Source organism: Oreochromis niloticus, linkage group LG3 (assembly GCF_001858045.2).
Source record: "Oreochromis niloticus isolate F11D_XX linkage group LG3, O_niloticus_UMD_NMBU, whole genome shotgun sequence".
Lineage (NCBI taxonomy): Eukaryota > Metazoa > Chordata > Actinopteri > Cichliformes > Cichlidae > Oreochromis > Oreochromis niloticus.
The window spans coordinates 85,278,730-85,296,259 of record NC_031967.2 but is presented as its reverse complement, the minus strand read 5'-3'; the positions used below and the strand labels follow the sequence as shown (position 1 = coordinate 85,296,259).

Below are 17,530 nucleotides of genomic sequence, written 5' to 3'. Positions count from 1 at the left end.
GGAACAGTACTTGGTCTCCGACTGATGACGTATCACGAGTACACGAGAATGCAAGTACGCACAAGTACGCATATTGATAAACGCCCAACATGTATTGAAGTTCCCCAGAAGCCTGGTAATGAACTAATCATGTGATTCAGGTGTATTTACCCAGGGTGATATCTAGAACCTGCAGGGACACTGGCCCTCGTGGACTGGGATTGGGGACCCCTGGTCTGAATGAAGCTCAGGTGTTGATGCTGCTCCCTGATTGGACGGTTGGTTTCAGCTCTGCTCTCAGTCTTTACTGCACAAGTGAAGGTAGAAAGTGTGTTTGGATCTATAGACTGGAAACAGAGAAACATGCTGAACATTTGAAGCTTTGCAGCAGAAACGTTCATGTTACAAATACAGCAGAGCTGATCTGGGATCAGTGTGTTCACACGTGCAGCTACAACAAGGTTTCATGTCTCCACACGTCAGCATGTGAACTTTACTCTGACTCAGTCTGAGCAGTCAGACGGCATATTCCCTCCCACCTGTGCTGAGCTTCAGGTGGAGTCCCGCCTCCTTCCAGGAAGCAGCTCACCTGTGTGTCCGTGTTTAGTGTCCAGGTGTGGAGTGAAGCTTGTTGTTGGTGTGTGAAGAAACTGTAAGTTTGCTTTGTTTCCTCCTTTAACAGTTTGTCTTTAGGAACTTTACTGTTTGTTCAGCTCATGTTTGATTTCTTCACACAACAAACTGTGTGTTTGTATTTCCGGTCTCTGCATTAAAGTCAGTGTGTAATGTTTTCCTGGCTAACATCAGCTGTGTGCAGCTTAGTTCAGCACAAATCTGATGCTCCATAGTTCACGGTAACGGACTCACAGCTGGACCAACGAGGCCGAGTGTGTCCGCCACTCTGAGTTATGTTGGTGTTTGTGTACTTGTAGTTTGTACTTTGTGAGTTCACTCAGAGTCTACAGAGGACGCAGCGTACGTGATGACGTCACAGCCCATTACCTCCTTTACCAATATTTACACAAGAGACACCTGCAGAGCTCTGATGCTAAGCTAGTGACACAGTATGCTAACGCTAAGCTAACGCAAAGAGCTCTAAGGCTACGTTCACACTGCAGGTCTTAATGCTCAATTCCGATTTTTTGATCAAATCCGATTTTTTTGTCTGCCTGTTCACACTACAAATAAAATGCGACAGCAAACGCTCACCAGTGTGAACGCTCAAAGCGGCCCGCATGCGCAAAAGAAGACGTCACACACAACTCGCTCTGTTTAGACCCAGAGCAAACAATATTGTTTGACTGATTGCCCTTAATATAAAGACTTTGGACTTTATGTTTCCAGATTTTTGCTTTAAGTTATTTTGTTATTTATATTATAATGTAGATGACCTAATAATGATCATTTTTGCTGTTTTAGTGAAGCGGTGCTTCAAAGGATTGTTGCAGATTTCTGTCAGAATCTGCAGAAAATACAGTAAAAATAAAATGTTCACATTTCTCCAACATTATCTTCCCAACAGTTTCACCGGATGGTAGGAAATCGTTCTCCGGCGCTGATAATCGGCGTCTATCTTGTGTCAGTGACGTAAAAGACGGATTTAATGCGACTTGACCGTTCACACAGCAGTCGCTTTCTAAAACATCGGATACGTATCGGATTCAGTACCACATACGAAAGTGACCCAGATCGGATTTGAAAATATCGGATTTGTGCCGTTCACACTGTCATACCAAGATCGGATACGGGTCACATAGGGGCGAAAATATCGGATTTGATGCGCTTTCGCCTGCAGTGTGAACGTAGCCTTACAGACACCAGTTAAAAAGCTGCTTTTACTTTGTGATCAGAGTCCAGGACTGAGAGAGCAGCAGAGTTGATGGATGATGAATTACTGGATGGAAGAAGCTTCTCATTAGCAGTAGTGATGTCATTAGAAGTAGTGATGGCTCGCTTGAAGCTGACTCTCCGGTGCGTGTGTCAAAAAAATTAACACACTGCTTCAGAATCACTGTGTCGAAGCGTGAGTCGTTTAGCCAGAGTCACGTGATCAGTGACGTCCGAAGCTTCATTTAGAACCTAACTGCTTCGGTCTCTGATTCAATGGTTTATAAGGCCCAGGTAGAATGTATAACTGCATCTCTACCAGTTTCTGTGCACTCCAGCCTCTTCTGTTCCATGTGAAGGGATTTTCCTTAGGTCAGGAGAAATTATCTCCACGAAAAGAAACAGGTTCAGCTATCGCACGGTGGAACAAATTTTCTCCTTAAATAAAAATGAGAAAGGCTAAGCTTAAATGCATCATGTTTTTAATTTGCAAGTTCATAAGCATTTTCCCTTTCCAGTTTACAATCAATTATACTATATAGCAATATTTTAGAATAATACATATTTTAGACCTATATTATAGGTCTAAAATATGTATAGGAAAATTTCCCTAATGTAATATTATTTATAAAAATACCCGTCTAGCGATTAACTGCATAAGTACATGGAGGCAGGACCTCACAGCAGAAGCATACTCCATAATCCATCTAGTGGACTGATAGTAGAGCAGCTGATGGCAGCTTCCTCTGCCTCACACTGCTGTCTGACTGCATTCAGCTGACACTGAGATGAAGCAGGAAAGAAGCAGCTGATATTTGGACAGCACACATGATGGAAAGCAGGATTTCAGTTGATGTGCACATGAATGATTTGTGTTTCCTCTGCAGGTGAAGGTAGAAAGTGTGTGTGAGCTGATGTGAGCAGCATGGATCAGTGTGAGGACAGAGAGGAGGGAGTCCCTCCCTCTAAAAGCACTCTGTGTGGGGAACATGAGAGCCAGACCAAAGCTCAGAGGTGAGATGACCATCTCTAACTGTCCATGACTCTTCTCCATGTCACAGCTCAGCACTCACATCACTGCTCCATCATTATTCACAGGAACCAACCTGCACCTCCACCCAGCTCTGTGTCCTGTAAGAGTGACCGGTCTAAAGGTTTCCTCATTGATTTTAAAGTCTCTGCTGCAGAGAGGTGAGCTGCTAGTAACACGAACTCTCTGATTTAAATGATTGTTTGTTGATGTTTCCTGGTTTCTAAAATGCATCTCTGTAGGAGAGCAGTGTCTCCAAGGACACACAGGCTCAGCTGTAACTGTTATTTTATTTGGACAGAATTGGCTGTTTGTAACTATTTGTTTTAATGAGAGGTATAAATTTAGACCTCACACATCTGGATCCTAAGCTATGATACAAACAGCTGCTAGCAGTGGGTAGTTTGATGTTTGTTTTCCTGTAAAAAGCTGTACTGTAATCTAAGAGGACTGTTACTGACAAAAAACAGCTGCAATATCTGCAGTCTGTGTGATCACAGCTGCTTCAATCACTTTATCATGTTTGTGTCTGCAGAGGTCAGAGGTCAGAGTCTGCAGGGTCCAGCTGTCCGTCTGTGAGGAGTGACCGGTCCAAAAATAATCCTCCATTCTTCAGTGGTGAACCTGGACCAACGAGGTCAGAGAGCTGTGATGACTCCTTTACATGTTTGTGTTTCCTGGATTAATCTGACCTGAAACATCCTCAGATTGTTACAAAGATTCATTAAAAAGAAAACAATGAAAGAGAAAAGATCCAAATGTTAGACTTGGTCATTTGCTGTTTGAGGACAGTGATGCTCATATCTGTGGGGAAAGTGTGACCTGAGTGGGTTCATGTTTGTCTTTAAAGAGCTGCTCTGATTCTCTTTGTGTCTGATCTGTTAAACAGTCTGAGAGGTCACACAGAGACCCAGCAGCTAAAGCCTGGATCATACTGGCTGCTGTTACTCCATCAGGACAAAACTGAACCACAGTGCTGTTCATGTTCAGGGTTGTGTCATAAAACAGAGAAAAACATGAAGGAGATTTTTTTTTATAGCAGATAACCTTAAACAAAAACTGAAGAAAACCATGAGTCAACATATGAACATTACCTGATGCTGCTGAAGTGAAGCAGAGCAAAGCTACAGATGTTTCATTACAAAGCATATTTTAATTTTGCATAATTTCATAAAGTTTAATGCAGCTTCTTGTCGGAAGTCATTTAAGAAAAAAAGAAAAAACACAGCAGTCTAGGTAGGTGGTAGGTAAAAGCAGGCAAATGGGAAACTGTTCTTGAAGTACAGAGAGAGAGAGCTGTGGATGAAGTGTGATTTTATCGTGGTGGAGGCAAAACAGCAAAAGTCAGAGGGAATTCATGATGATGTTTATATGAAGCGTAGCTTTGATCTTCTTTTGTACTGGTTCAGTCAATTTTGGTTGGAGAAAGATGAAACCTGCAGCTTCAGAATTTAGGGCAAAAAAGATGTAAACACAGTGCGGACAGGCCGATGCATCAAAATGAGCGAGCTGTCAGCTTTCACCCCCGATGGCGTGTCCGTGTACGCACTGTCAGGTGAGACAGCGTCGGCTTTGTGTTTACGTCTTTATGCTGAATCCGTGTACCTGCTCTCATTTACTTTTTTTAGCTGTTTGGTGGTTGTTGAAATTTTGTGAGGTTTCACCTGAGATTCTGGCTTTTTCGGCAAAAAAGATGTCCTTAATCCATCACAGCTGATTTAAATGGATAAATTACCTTCTCAACATGTCTTGAACTTCTCCAGAGGCCTGGTGATGAACTAATCATGTGATTCAGGTGTGTTGACCAAGGGTGAGATCTAAAACCTGCAGGGACACCGGCCCTCGTGGACTGGGATTGGGGACCCCTGTTGTAGAATCACTGCAGCTGACAAACCTTTACAGGACAGAAGCTGCTGGAAAGCGTGAAGAGCAGGAACAGCACACAGCTCAGAGTTCAACAATTCTTCATATATGTAGATCAGTTGGCAAACTGATCATTGTGCACCATTGTGTCTGTCATGAGCCACCGTACCTGTGTTGTGTAATTCAGTATACACACCTGTGCTTGGATGGATTTACTCTTCAGTGAAATAACATCCAGACTGACTCATATCACACCACGAGGCTTCTACAATATACTTTTTTATTTTCAGATTAATGAAATCTTAAACTTTGTTCTGACCTTCTGTAACATCTTCCATCAACGCTGAAAGGGAGTCCATAAAAACAGACTGAAAATTACTGATATTTTCACAATCTGAGAGTTTTAAACTTGACAGACTTGATTCAGATGAAGTTATTTGAGCAGAAACTAATGGATCTTTATCCTGTGTTGATCTAATTCTTCATGGTTCCTCCACAGAGTGGACCAGCAGAGCTCAGAGGTTCCCAGTGGTCAGTCTGCCCAGCAGCATCAAACACAGCTGGACTCCATATTTATGGTCTGTACATGTACAACAAATACTTTTACATCTATTCTGTTCACAGTCATCTCCATGCTGCTCTTTGTAGACCAGTGGATTGTCAGTGTGTCCAACATGGATCTGATGTTTGGCTCCATGATTTCAGTCTGATTGGCTCATTCATAAAGTTTCTGTTCCAGCTGCTGGAGGACAGCATCATCACTTTTGTGAAGAACGAGCTGAAGAAGATCCAGAAGGTTCTGAGTCCAGATTACCCAGAATGCTTAGAGAGTCAGAGGAGCAGCAGCAGAGAGGCATTTGTGAAGATCACAGTGGACTTCCTGAAGAGAATGAAGCAGGAGGAGCTGGCTGACCGTCTGCAGAGCAGTAAGAGGATTTATCTAAAGATTTAAGCTGCTGGATAAATGAACATTTACTGATGTCTTATGAGATGGAGCATGTTTTAAAGATTCATTATTTTTGGATTTAAGTGTTTGTTTCCACTTTCAAGTGATATTCTACATATTTTGTCTCATTCAGAACTTCCAGCTGCAGTTTGTCATCGTAACCTTAAATCCACCCTGAAGAAGAAGTTCCAGTGTGTGTTTGAGGGGATCGCTAAAGCAGGAAACCCAACCCTTCTGAATGAGATCTACACAGAGCTCTACATCACAGAGGGAGGGACTGCAGAGGTCAATGATGAACATGAGGTCAGACAGATTGAAACAGCATCCAGGAAACCAGACAGACCAGAAACAACCATCAGACAAGAAGACATCTTTAAAGCCTTACCTGGAAGAGATGAACCAATCAGAACAGTGCTGACAAAGGGAGTGGCTGGCATTGGGAAAACAGTCTTAACACAGAAATACACCCTGGACTGGGCTGAAGACAAAGCCAACCAGGACATCCAGTTCATATTTCCATTCACTTTCAGAGAGCTGAATGTGCTGAAAGAGGAAACGTTCAGCTTGGTGGAACTTGTTCATCACTTCTTTACTGAAACCAAAGAAGCAGGAATCTGCAGGCTTGAAGACTTCCAGGTTGTGTTCATCTTTGATGGTCTGGATGAGTGTCGACTTCCTCTGGACTTCCACAAAACTACAATCCTGACCAACCCTAGAAAGTCCACCTCAGTGGATGTGCTGCTAATAAACCTCATTAGGGGGAAACTGCTTCCCTCTGCTCGCCTCTGGATAACCACACGACCTGCAGCAGCCAATCAGATCCCTCCTAAATGTGTTGGCATGGTGACAGAGGTCAGAGGGTTCACTGACCCACAGAAGGAGGAGTACTTCAGGAAGAGATTCAGAGATGAGGAGCAGGCCAGCAGGATCATCTCCCACATCAAGACATCACGAAGCCTCCACATCATGTGCCACATCCCAGTCTTCTGCTGGATCACTGCTACAGTTCTGGAGGATGTGCTGGATACCAGAGAGGGAGGACAGCTGCCCAAGACCCTGACTGAGATGTACATCCACTTCCTGGTGGTTCAGGCCAAAGTGAAGAAGGTCAAGTATGATGGAGGAGCTGAGACAGATCCACACTGGAGTCCAGAGAGTAGGAAGATGATGGAGTCTCTGGGAAAACTGGCTTTTGATCAGTTGCAGAAAGGAAACCTGATCTTCTATGAATCAGACCTGACAGAGTGTGGCATCGATATCAGAGCAGCCTCAGTGTACTCAGGAGTGTTCACACAGATCTTTAAAGAGGAGAGAGGACTGTACCAGGACAAGGTGTTCTGCTTCATCCATCTGAGTGTTCAGGAGTTTCTGGCTGCTCTTCATGTCCATCTGACCTTCATCAACTCTGGAGTCAATTTGCTGGAAGAACAACAAACAACCTCTACATGGTCTAAACTATTTAACAAACCAAAACTTCAATGTCTCCACCAGAGTGCTGTGAACAAGGCCTTACAGAGTCCAAATGGACACCTGGACTTGTTCCTCCGCTTCCTCCTGGGTCTTTCGCTGCAGACCAATCAGACTCTCCTACGAGGTCTGCTGACACAGACAGAAAGTAGCTCACAGACCAATCAGGAAACAGTCCAGTACATCAAGAAGAAGCTCAGTGAGAATCTGTCTGCAGAGAAAAGCATCAATCTGTTCCACTGTCTGAATGAACTGAATGATCGTTCTCTAGTGGAGGAGATCCAACAGTCCCTGAGTTCAGGAAGTCTCTCCACAGATCAACTGTCTCCTGCTCAGTGGTCAGCTCTGGTCTTCATCTTACTGTCATCAGAAAAAGATCTGGATGTGTTTGACCTGCAGAAATATTCTGCTTCAGACGAGGCTCTTCTGAGGCTCCTGCCAGTGGTCAAAGCCTCCAACACAGCTCTGTGAGTACATTTGTATTTATGTCTTTATTATGTTTCTACATAGTTTTACAGTTTGTTTTCATGTTTTCTGAGGACAGTTTTGTTTTAATTAAGCTATTTTGTTAACCATTAATTGTATTGCATGCTGGCTTAAAAAAAACATTTCATTTGACTGATTTTAAAAATTTTTTTCAGACTGAGTGGCTGTAACCTCTCAGAGAAAAGCTGTGATGCTCTTTCCTCAGTTCTCAACTCCCAGTCCTCTTGTCTGAAAGAGATGGACCTAAGTAACAATGACCTTCAGGATTCAGGAGTGAAGTATCTGTCTGCTGCACTACAGAGTCCACATTGTACACTGGAAACTCTCAGGTCAGGATCCAGTTTTTGAGAAATGTATTGATAGCAATGTTGAATATTATTACACAGGAAAAAAAAACAACTACATGTAAAATAATTACAGCATGACGCCTCTGCCTTTGTAAATGGAGGGACAGTAACTGCGTGTAAAACCTGCAGACAGTCAGATTAACAGTATTTTGTCTCTATCTGCCATTCTGCAATTCATCTCACATAAACAATAACGTGGCGCACAGTGTGACGTGAAAAAAGGCACATACCTTTGACTTGGCGTGACGAACTCTGTATTCCTCTCCCACACATAAACGCAAAACAGGAGTTTTAAAAAAATCTCAGTTTTCGGTGATTCGAAACACTGTTTACGTGTGGATGAACATTTTACTTGTAAAACAAAAGGGGGCCCAGCAAAAAAAGTCTGGGAACCACTGGCTTAGGAGATTCTTCATTATGCTCTGAAGATTTTTTTACAGTCACATATTTTGTTTAATTGGTGTTGATAGTGAGGACAGCCAGGCCTGGTTGTCCTCACCGGCCTTTCAGCCGGACGCTATTGAAAGCCCGAGTCTCAACCATAAAACCAGCTTCTCATTTCTAACTTCTCAACCTCTCATTTCTCACTCCCAGAGTAGAAAAGAGTCAGTCTCCCATTAATGGTAGGTTTGTTCAGAATTATAGTGCCAAGTACACAAATGCATCATTGAGATTTTGCTACAATCCAAATATTGAATTTGAGGAGTTTGTGAGGACTGATCACGTTGAGCTCTTTTTCCACATTGACTGGTTCGGATATTTATTGTGGCCACTTTTATCTGCATTTTTGGTGTAAAGTTTCAGTCTACGGCCAGTAATTCTCTTACCAACACTGTGGGGTTCCCAGCGCTGACACTTAGCTCCTCCAGATGTGGTAGATTGATCAGATGACCTTGATATAATATCCATATGGTTTCTTGCCAAGTTTCCCCAGTTTCCTGGTTCTGTTTACTTCAGTGGGGTGGACACTTTCCTCGTTTGATGTACGGGAAGAAAACCGTGCCCAAATTACATGGAATGGTGTAGGGGTGGGCGATAGAAATGATATACGATAGAAACGATATAAATTTGGCCAACGATAGAGCGGTATAGTCAAAATCTCTATCGCGAAGGTGCATGTTGATGATGTCATCAAGCTGCGCCTGTTTTGGTCGAGAGCATTGCAGCGGCTACAACCATTATCATCTGCAAATTATGCCGGGCGACAGTCATAGCAAAGAGATGAAGCACTTTTGACATATTGGGAAAGCCAAACACTGCGCTTCCTCCACTTCCCTACCATTGATTCATTAATGTTGAATTCTCTCGCAGCTGTTGTATTTCCATATTGTTGCAGTATATTAATGACTAACCTCGTATTGTGGATGAATAATCTCAGTTGTTCTCCTGGCTGAAGAGTCGCCTGTGTATAGCATCATGCTATGCGAATGCATTTGTCCCTAACCACCAGAATCCCTAACGTTAACGTTTATCGAGTGGAAAAAAAAGTTAGCGTTCATCCCCCAGCTTCACTGTGCTAATGTTATGCTAACATAGCTGTGTCGATAGCAATCACGTAGCACAACATTATATACCAGGTAGTCCAACTTCAGTAACCCTGCAAACGCCAGTGCTGTTTAGTTTTCTGTCTTCATTTATGTTGGAAGTGGTAGCAGAGCTGTACGTTTGAATTAGTTTCAAAAATCTTTCAGTCAGAACATGGTATGTCATGTCATGGTATGTTGGTGTTTCTTCACACGAGTCAAAAGGCAAGCTGCAGCATTCTGTACAAGTTGGAGCCGGGCCACGCTGGACTGACTGACACCCACATATAGTGAATTGCAGTAATCCAACTGAGATAAAACAAAAAATGGACCGCTGGACAACTGAATTAATTTGTTTCCTCGAATGTAAGTTTGCTATCCAAGAAACCCCCCAGGTTTTTTACATGCACTTTAACAGCACATGTTAGGTTACATAAGTCCAAATCTGGGGCATTGAAATTACAGCGTGGTCCAAAAATAATTACCTGAGTTTTGTCCTCATTGAAGGTAAGAAAATTTGAGGCCATCCAGGATTTAACTTCATCAAGACATTTGACTAGCGATTCCATGGGCGTGGAGATGTTGCTATTAAACCGAAGATAAATCTGGGTGTCATCGGCATATGAGTGGAAGCAGATCTTATGCTTCCACTCAACAGTATCAAAGACTGCAGTTAAATCTAGGAGCAGGAGCAAAGCTGGGTCTCCTGAGTCAGTGATTAATAATAAATCATTATGTATTTTTAGGAGGGCAGTTTCTTTGCTATGTGGGTTTTGAAGTCCGACTGGAACTTCTCAAAAATATGACTATTTAGAAAAGTTTGTAACTCCTCAAATACAATCATTTCTAGAATCTTTGACAGCTCTGTGCAGTGGATTCAATGGAAGCAGCCAAGCGCTTTAAGTGTCTGCTGTATAGGGATGCTGGTTCAGCTGTGGCTTAGCACAGTTTCACACTGTGACTCAATAAAAGCCGCAGGAAATAAAAGCATGATGCTTTCATCAGTGTGGAAATAAGAAAGTTTCCTGTAACGTGACAGACGCTGGAGCTCTTTCACTCACAGCTTCACAGTTTCAGCTTCAAACTTCAGCTTTCTTGTGTTGCTTTAGTGTAGAGCCTTAAACACAGTCCCACTGTCGGCCTCCTGAACTGGGAGTTTGTTTTATTTTGGACTCTGATGTTTCTTGGTCTGTTTTTTTTTCCACACAATAAAACTTGACCATTTTTCATGTTTGTATGATAAATGTATGACTTTAATGTGAAACATTCAGAGTTTTTTTCTCTTGTTGTGTTTGTTTGAAGCTGCTTCCTGTTGGCTTCAGCTGTTTGGAGTTTCCATTTTCTAAACTTCTACATTCTGAACCTTCAGCTCTGAACAGATTATGAAACACTGAATGATTTCAAGCACTTTGTCTAATAAACTTACATCTTTCATTCTTCATACAGACTGAGGAGATGTGGTTTGTCAGAGATCAGCTGTGATTATCTGGCAGCAGCGCTCAAGTCCAACCCATCGTATCCCAGAGTGCTTGACCTGAGTGTAGACTACAACAACCTGCAGGATTCAGGAGTGAAGCAGCTGTGTGTTTTTCTGGAGATTCCACGATTTCGATTTGAAACTCTGAGGTCAGTCACCATGTTTTAGTTGTGCTGAGATGAATTTGATGTGAAAGTTCTGCTGACATTGTGGATCGGTAGGCCCACACACCTCTATACAGGAAGTCTTGTTCTGCTCTTTTGTAGAACGTTTGATCCCTGGTCCTCTGAGTCTGACTCAGTAGATAATGCAGAGATCTGAGCTGATGTGGTTGAGGGGACTCGGGCAGCCTTTTTTTCACCAAGTCACACACATTCAGAGATCAGAGTGTCCTGTGTGTGCTCTCATTCACTCACACTCACTCTTATATGGCTGAAGTCTGTTTGTACAGAGGCTACCGTCAAGAAATCACATGATAGGGTGGCGCTAGGGTTTCACAATGAGCTCACCCGAAACCTTGGCTGACTGTGACCCACACCTGTTTTTACACCTTGGCTCGGAGGCATCCTGACTTTTAGCACCATGGCTACTTCACCTGTCCCTCCTGCACTTTCTTGCTCATTGTGTCAGATGTTTAGCTACTCCTCGGCCTCATTTAGCAGTAATGGTATCTGTAATAAATGTAGCATATTTGCAGCTCTGGAGGCCAGGATTACTGAATTGGAGACTCGGCTTCGCACCCTTCATTCACCCGTAGCTAGCCAGGCAACTGTAGCTGGTGCAGCCGAAGATAGCGTAGGCCCCGCTAGCTGTTCCCCGGCAGACCCCAAGCAGCTGGGGAAAGAGGGCAGCTGGGTGATGGTGAGGAGGAAGCATAGTCTGAAACAGAAGCCCTAGGTACATCACCAACCTGTTCATGTGTCTAACCATTTTTCCCCACTCTGCGACACACCCGCCGGGGGTCAAACTCTGGTAATTGGTGATTCTGTTCTCAGACATGTGAAGCTAGAGACACCGGCAACCATAGTCAATTGTCTTCCAGGGGCCAGAGCAGGCGACATTGAAGGAAATTTAAAACTGCTGGCTAAGGGTAAATGTAAATACAGTAAGATCATAATTCACGTCGGCAGTAATGACACCCGGTTACGCCAATCGGAGGTCACTAAAATCAATATTGAATCGGTGTGCAACTTTGCCAAAACAATGTGGGACTCTGTAGTTTTCTCTGGTCCGCTCCCTAATCAGACCAGGAGTGACATGTTTAGCCGCATGTTCTCCTTAAATTGCTGGCTGTCTGAGTGGTGTCCCAGAAACGATGTGGGCTTCATAGATAATTGGCAAACCTTCTGGAGGAAACCTTGTCTTGTTAGGAGAGACGGCATCCATCCCACTTTGGATGGAGCAGCTCTCATTTCTAGAAATATGGACCAATTTATTAAACCCCCCAAAATATGACTATCCAGAGTTGGGACCAGGAAGCAGAGTTGCAGTCTTACACGCCTCTCTGCAGCTTCTCTCCTCCTGCTACCCCCCCAAAAACCCATCTCCACTGAGACTGTGTCAGCTCCCAAAAAGACAAAAAACAAACTAAAAACCAGCAATAAATAATTTACACATAAAAAATCAAAAAGAAAGAACAATACAGTATCCGCATCTGAACCAAAGAGTAAAACAGTGAAATATGGATTATTAAATATTAGGTCTCTCTCCTCCAAGTCTCTGTTAGTACATGACTTAATAATTGATCAACAAATCGATTTACTCTGCCTTACAGAAATATGGTTGCAGCAGGATGATTATGTTAGTTTAAATGAGTCAACACCCCCGAGTCATTCTAACTACCAGAAACCTCGAAGCACAGGCCGAGGGGGCGGTGTGGCAGCAATTATTCACACCAGCCTATTAATTAACAAAAGACCAAGACAGACTTTTAATTCATTTGAAAGCCTGATGCTTAGCCTTGTCCACCCCAGCTGTAAAACTCAGAAACCAGTCTTACTTGTTATCATCTATCGTCCACCTGGGCCTTACACAGAGTTTCTCTCTGATTTCTCAGACTTTTTATCTGATTTAGTGCTCAGCTCAGATAAAATAATTATTGTGGGTGATTTTAACATCCATGTAGATGCTAAAAATGACAGCCTCAACATGGCATTTAATCTGTTATTAGACTCAATTGGCTTCTCTCAAAATGTAGAAGAACCCACCCACCACTTTAATCACACTCTAGATCTTGTTTTAACATATGGCATAGAAACTGAACATTTAACAGTGTTTCCTGAAAACCCTCTGCTGTCTGATCATTTCCTGATAACATTTACATTTACAATAATTGATTACACAGCAGTGGAGAGTAGACTTTATCACAGTAGATGTATTTCTGAAAGTGCTGTAACTAAGTTTAAGAATATAATCCACCCACTGTTATCATCTTCAATGCCCTGTACCAACATAGAGCAGAGCAGCTATCTGAACACTACTCCAACAGAGGTCGATGATCTTGTTAAAAATTTTACCTCGTCACTACGTACGACTCTGGATACTGTAGCTCCGGTGAAAACTAAGGCCTCAAATCAGAAATCCCTGACTCCGTGGTATAATTCTCAAACACATACCCTAAAGCAGATAACTCGTAAGCTGGAGAGGAAATGGCGTGTCACAAATTTAGAGGATCATCATTTAGCCTGGAGAAATAGTTTGCTGCTTTATAAGAAAGCCCTCCGCAAAGCCAGAACATCTTACTATTCGTCACTGATTGAAGAAAATAAGAACAACCCCAGGTTTCTCTTCAGCACTGTAGCCAGGCTGACAAAAAGTCAGAGCACTGTTGAGCCAACCATCCCTTTAACGTTAACTAGTAATGACTTCATGAACTTCTTCACAAATAACATTTTTATCATTAGAGAAAAAATTACCAGTAATCATCCCACAGATGTAATATTATCTACAGCTACTTTTAGTACCATTGATGTTAAGTTAGACTCTTTTTCTCCAATTGATCTTTCTGAGTTAACTTCAATAATTACTTCCTCCAAACCATCAACATGTCTTTTAGACCCCATTCCTACAAAACTGTTCAAGGAAGTCCTGCCATTAATTAATTCTTTGATCATAAATATGATCAACCTATGTCTAATAATCGGCTATGTACCACAGTTGTCAGTTGTCAAACAGCTAACTGATCATCTGCATAGGAATGGCTTATCTGAAGAGTTTCAGTCAGGTTTCAGAGCTCATCACAGCAGAGAAACAGCTTTAGTGAAGGTTACAAATGAGAGAAGTTCTGAGAAGACAAAGATCCTCAGAATTTTCTATACAGGCGCTGTGGAGAGCATCCTCACACAGAATATTACACCGTGGTTTGGGAACAGCTGTGTTAAGGACCAAAAAGCTCTCCAGAGAGTGATCCGTACAGCAGAACGCTGCTGAATTGCTCTCCCCCCACTTCAGGACACCTACACCAGGAGATGCCAGACTAAAGCAGCACTGTGTGTTATACTTGTATAACTATGCATGTGACAAATAAAGAACCTTGAACCTTGAGAGCATATTTCTCCTGTTTTGGCTTCCCTTCATTGGCTTCCTGTTAAATCCAGAATTGAATTCAAAATCCTGCTCCTCACATACAAGGTCTTAAATAATCAGGCCCCATCTTATCTTAATGACCTTGTAGTACCATATCACCCTATTAGAGCACTTCACTCTCGCTCTGCAGGCCTACTTGTTGTTCCTAGAGTATTTAAAAGTAGAATGGGAGGCAGAGCCTTCAGTTTTCAGGCCCCTCTTCTGTGGAACCAGCTTCCAGTTTGGATTCGGGAGACAGACACTATCTCTACTTTCAAGATTAGGCTTCAAACTTTCCTTTTTGCTAAAGCATATAGTTAGGGCTGGACCAGGTGACCCTGAATCCTCCCTTAGTTATGCTGCAATAGACGTAGGCTGCCGGGGATTCCCATGATGCATTGAGTATTTCCTTTCCAGTCACCTTTCTCACTCACTATGTGTTAATAGACCTCTCTGCATCGAATCATATCTGTTATTAATCTCTGTCTCTCTTCCACAGCATGTCTTTTATCCTGTTTTCCTTCTCTCACCCCAACCGGTCGCAGCAGATGGCCGCCCCTCCCTGAGCCTGGTTCTGCCGGAGGTTTCTTCCTGTTAAAAGGGAGTTTTTCCTTCCCACTGTCGCCAAAGTGCTTGCTCAAAGGGGGTCATATGATTGTTGGGTTTTTCTCTGTATCTATTATTGTGCGATCTACTGTACAATATAAAACGCCTTGAGGCGACTTTTGTTGTGATTTGGCGATAAATAAATAAATTGAATTTAATTGAAAGTGTGATCAACAGGGGGTTCATGACCCCCTTGGCGGACTCTACCACAGGGCTTAAATCCGGGACTCTCCACCATTTGACTCTAGAAATAAAGAAGCTTCTCGGATGAGAGGTGAAACATCTTCAAGAAACTTAAAGAAGTCCAGATGCCTTTTTTCTAAGCTCTTTAGATGACTGAGAACCTTCACAGACACCTCATCAGTGTGACTCTCAGAGCTACCAGCCGTTTGCTTAAATCACAAAGCCCTTCATTGAAATCAATGATATCAAAGCTGGAATCAAATGAGTCCAAGTCTTATGCTGATTCAGCATCACATTCATCTTTGTTCTTGTTGGGTCTGCGCTTCCACAGGCTCCGCTAGTTTAGAGACTTATTCTCGTTAGCGTCAAAAACAAGACGAACATCTTTTTCTTGCTAGCAAGGGAAGGCTGGTCGGAATCAGCTCTTGGAGCTCACGCTCCTCACCCGTCTCCAAACCAACTCCTTCAAAGAGCAGCTCTCCTCGCAGCTATTTATTGACAACTGTTACATACACAACACAAGCACCTCCCACCGTAAACCCCCCCAATGTTTCTAAAAGACTAGGCACTATGTGTGTGTATGTGTAAGCATGCATGTGTGCGTGTGCATGCATGCGAGAATATAAAATAAAGAATTTGACACATTTTGTTGATACCAAAAGCACACTGAACAATTCAGTGTGCTTTTACTGCAGTTCTCTCTTCACGTTTTCTCCTCTGATTCTGTCCACATGTTGCTCTGCATCATTGCTGAGTTTTCTGACAAAAACAAGATTAAATATTGCTAAAAAAAATAGTATCTCATTACACTTCACTGTAAGTGTCTTTTTTTTAATGGTTTATCTGTTATTTTTCAGACTGAGTCACTGTGACCTGTCAGAGAGAAGCTGTGAAGCTCTATCCTCAGGTCTCAGCTCTCAGACTTCTAATCTGAGACAGCTGGACCTCAGTAACATTAACCTGAAGGATTCAGGCGTGAAGCTTCTGTCTGAAGTACTGAAGAGTCCACACTGTACACTGGAAACTCTCAGGTGAGATCAAGCATTGTTCTTTCATCCACTGACAGAATTAGTAAATTAATAATAAGGCAGCCCTCTAATAAGAGGAGATGTGGAGGTCTGAAGTGCAACATACTCTTATGTTGAAAAGTAGAAACGTAAAATAGTGAAAATAGGGATGAGTTTGCAGAGGTGAATCCACAGCACAATGTTGTTGTGTGCTGAAAGCAGACATCTCACAGATTCTGAGACTGCAGGTTTCATCACTGCCCAAAGAAAATTCACTGAAGCAGCAGTAAAGGAAAGTCCAAAACTACTCTTCATGTTTTTTTTTTAAAAAAAGAGATGATCAGGGGGATCCACACTTTGTGTGTGTTTACATCTTTTTTGTGGGGTCTGTTGATTTGTCCTGTCTGTTCACTTGCTGTTTTAGCTGGTTGGTGGTTGTTGATATGGTTTTGTGACCTTTTAGCTGAGATTCTGATATTTCTGTAGATACCACATATCTAATTAGTGTGAATGCTTGAAACGCATTCAGAGTATTGTGCTGTAGGCATTCACACTATTGAGTTCCTGTGTCTCTTTATTGTGTGAATGCTTGAAAGGCATTCACACTATTGAGTTCCTCTTTCTCTTTATTCTTTATTGTGTGGATGCCTCAAAGGGCAAACTCAATAGTGTGGATGCATCCACACTATTGAGGATCCACACTATTGAGTTCCTGTTTCTCTTTATTCTTTATACTTTATTGTGTGAATGCCTCAAAGGACATTCACACTATTGAGTTCCTGTTTCTCTTTATTCTTTATTCTTATTATTCTAGTTGCTTCCGTACGTTTTTTGCCGTGGAACTGCTCCCTCAGTTTTACGCCGTTCAAGTCCAAAAAAATTCTGCTAATTCTGTTAATGCCGGCTATGACTTTTGGTGCTCTTAACTTCTATACTTTTTGAGATATTGAATTTTTTTGCAATATTTTTGCCCATTGAAATGAATGGAACACATTATCAATGTGGTCACTTATTTCTGCTCGCCGGCCTGAGCTGTGTTTTAGCTCAGTGAGATGAGCAGCCGTTCTCAGACTGGGAGGCCCGGGTTCAAATCTCGCTTATAGCAACAATTTTTTCAGTTAACAGTTAAACTTTGTTTCACTCTTTTCCTTTTCCTTTTCCTTTTTAGCACACATCTCAGCTTTTTAGCTCTTTTAAGCAGAAACCTGTTTTCAGCAGAAATTCT

General features: G+C 42.4%; 1 protein-coding gene across 1 annotated transcript in view; it reads left to right on the top strand.

Moving 5' to 3' along the window:
* Positions 1–2,770: 2,770 nt before the first annotated feature.
* LOC109199518 (protein NLRC3-like) overlaps positions 2,771–17,530 on the top strand; it is a gene marked incomplete at its 5' end in the record, with an annotated part of 35,143 nt that continues 20,383 nt past the window's right edge. The window contains 8 exons of the mRNA XM_025905854.1: positions 2,771–2,820; positions 2,905–2,997; positions 3,372–3,473; positions 5,199–5,277; positions 5,439–5,625; positions 5,779–7,579; positions 7,754–7,927; positions 16,156–16,329. Of these exons, the coding sequence (XP_025761639.1) occupies positions 2,771–2,820; positions 2,905–2,997; positions 3,372–3,473; positions 5,199–5,277; positions 5,439–5,625; positions 5,779–7,579; positions 7,754–7,927; positions 16,156–16,329 (2,660 nt within the window). The remainder of the gene's footprint in view (positions 2,821–2,904; positions 2,998–3,371; positions 3,474–5,198; positions 5,278–5,438; positions 5,626–5,778; positions 7,580–7,753; positions 7,928–16,155; positions 16,330–17,530) is intronic.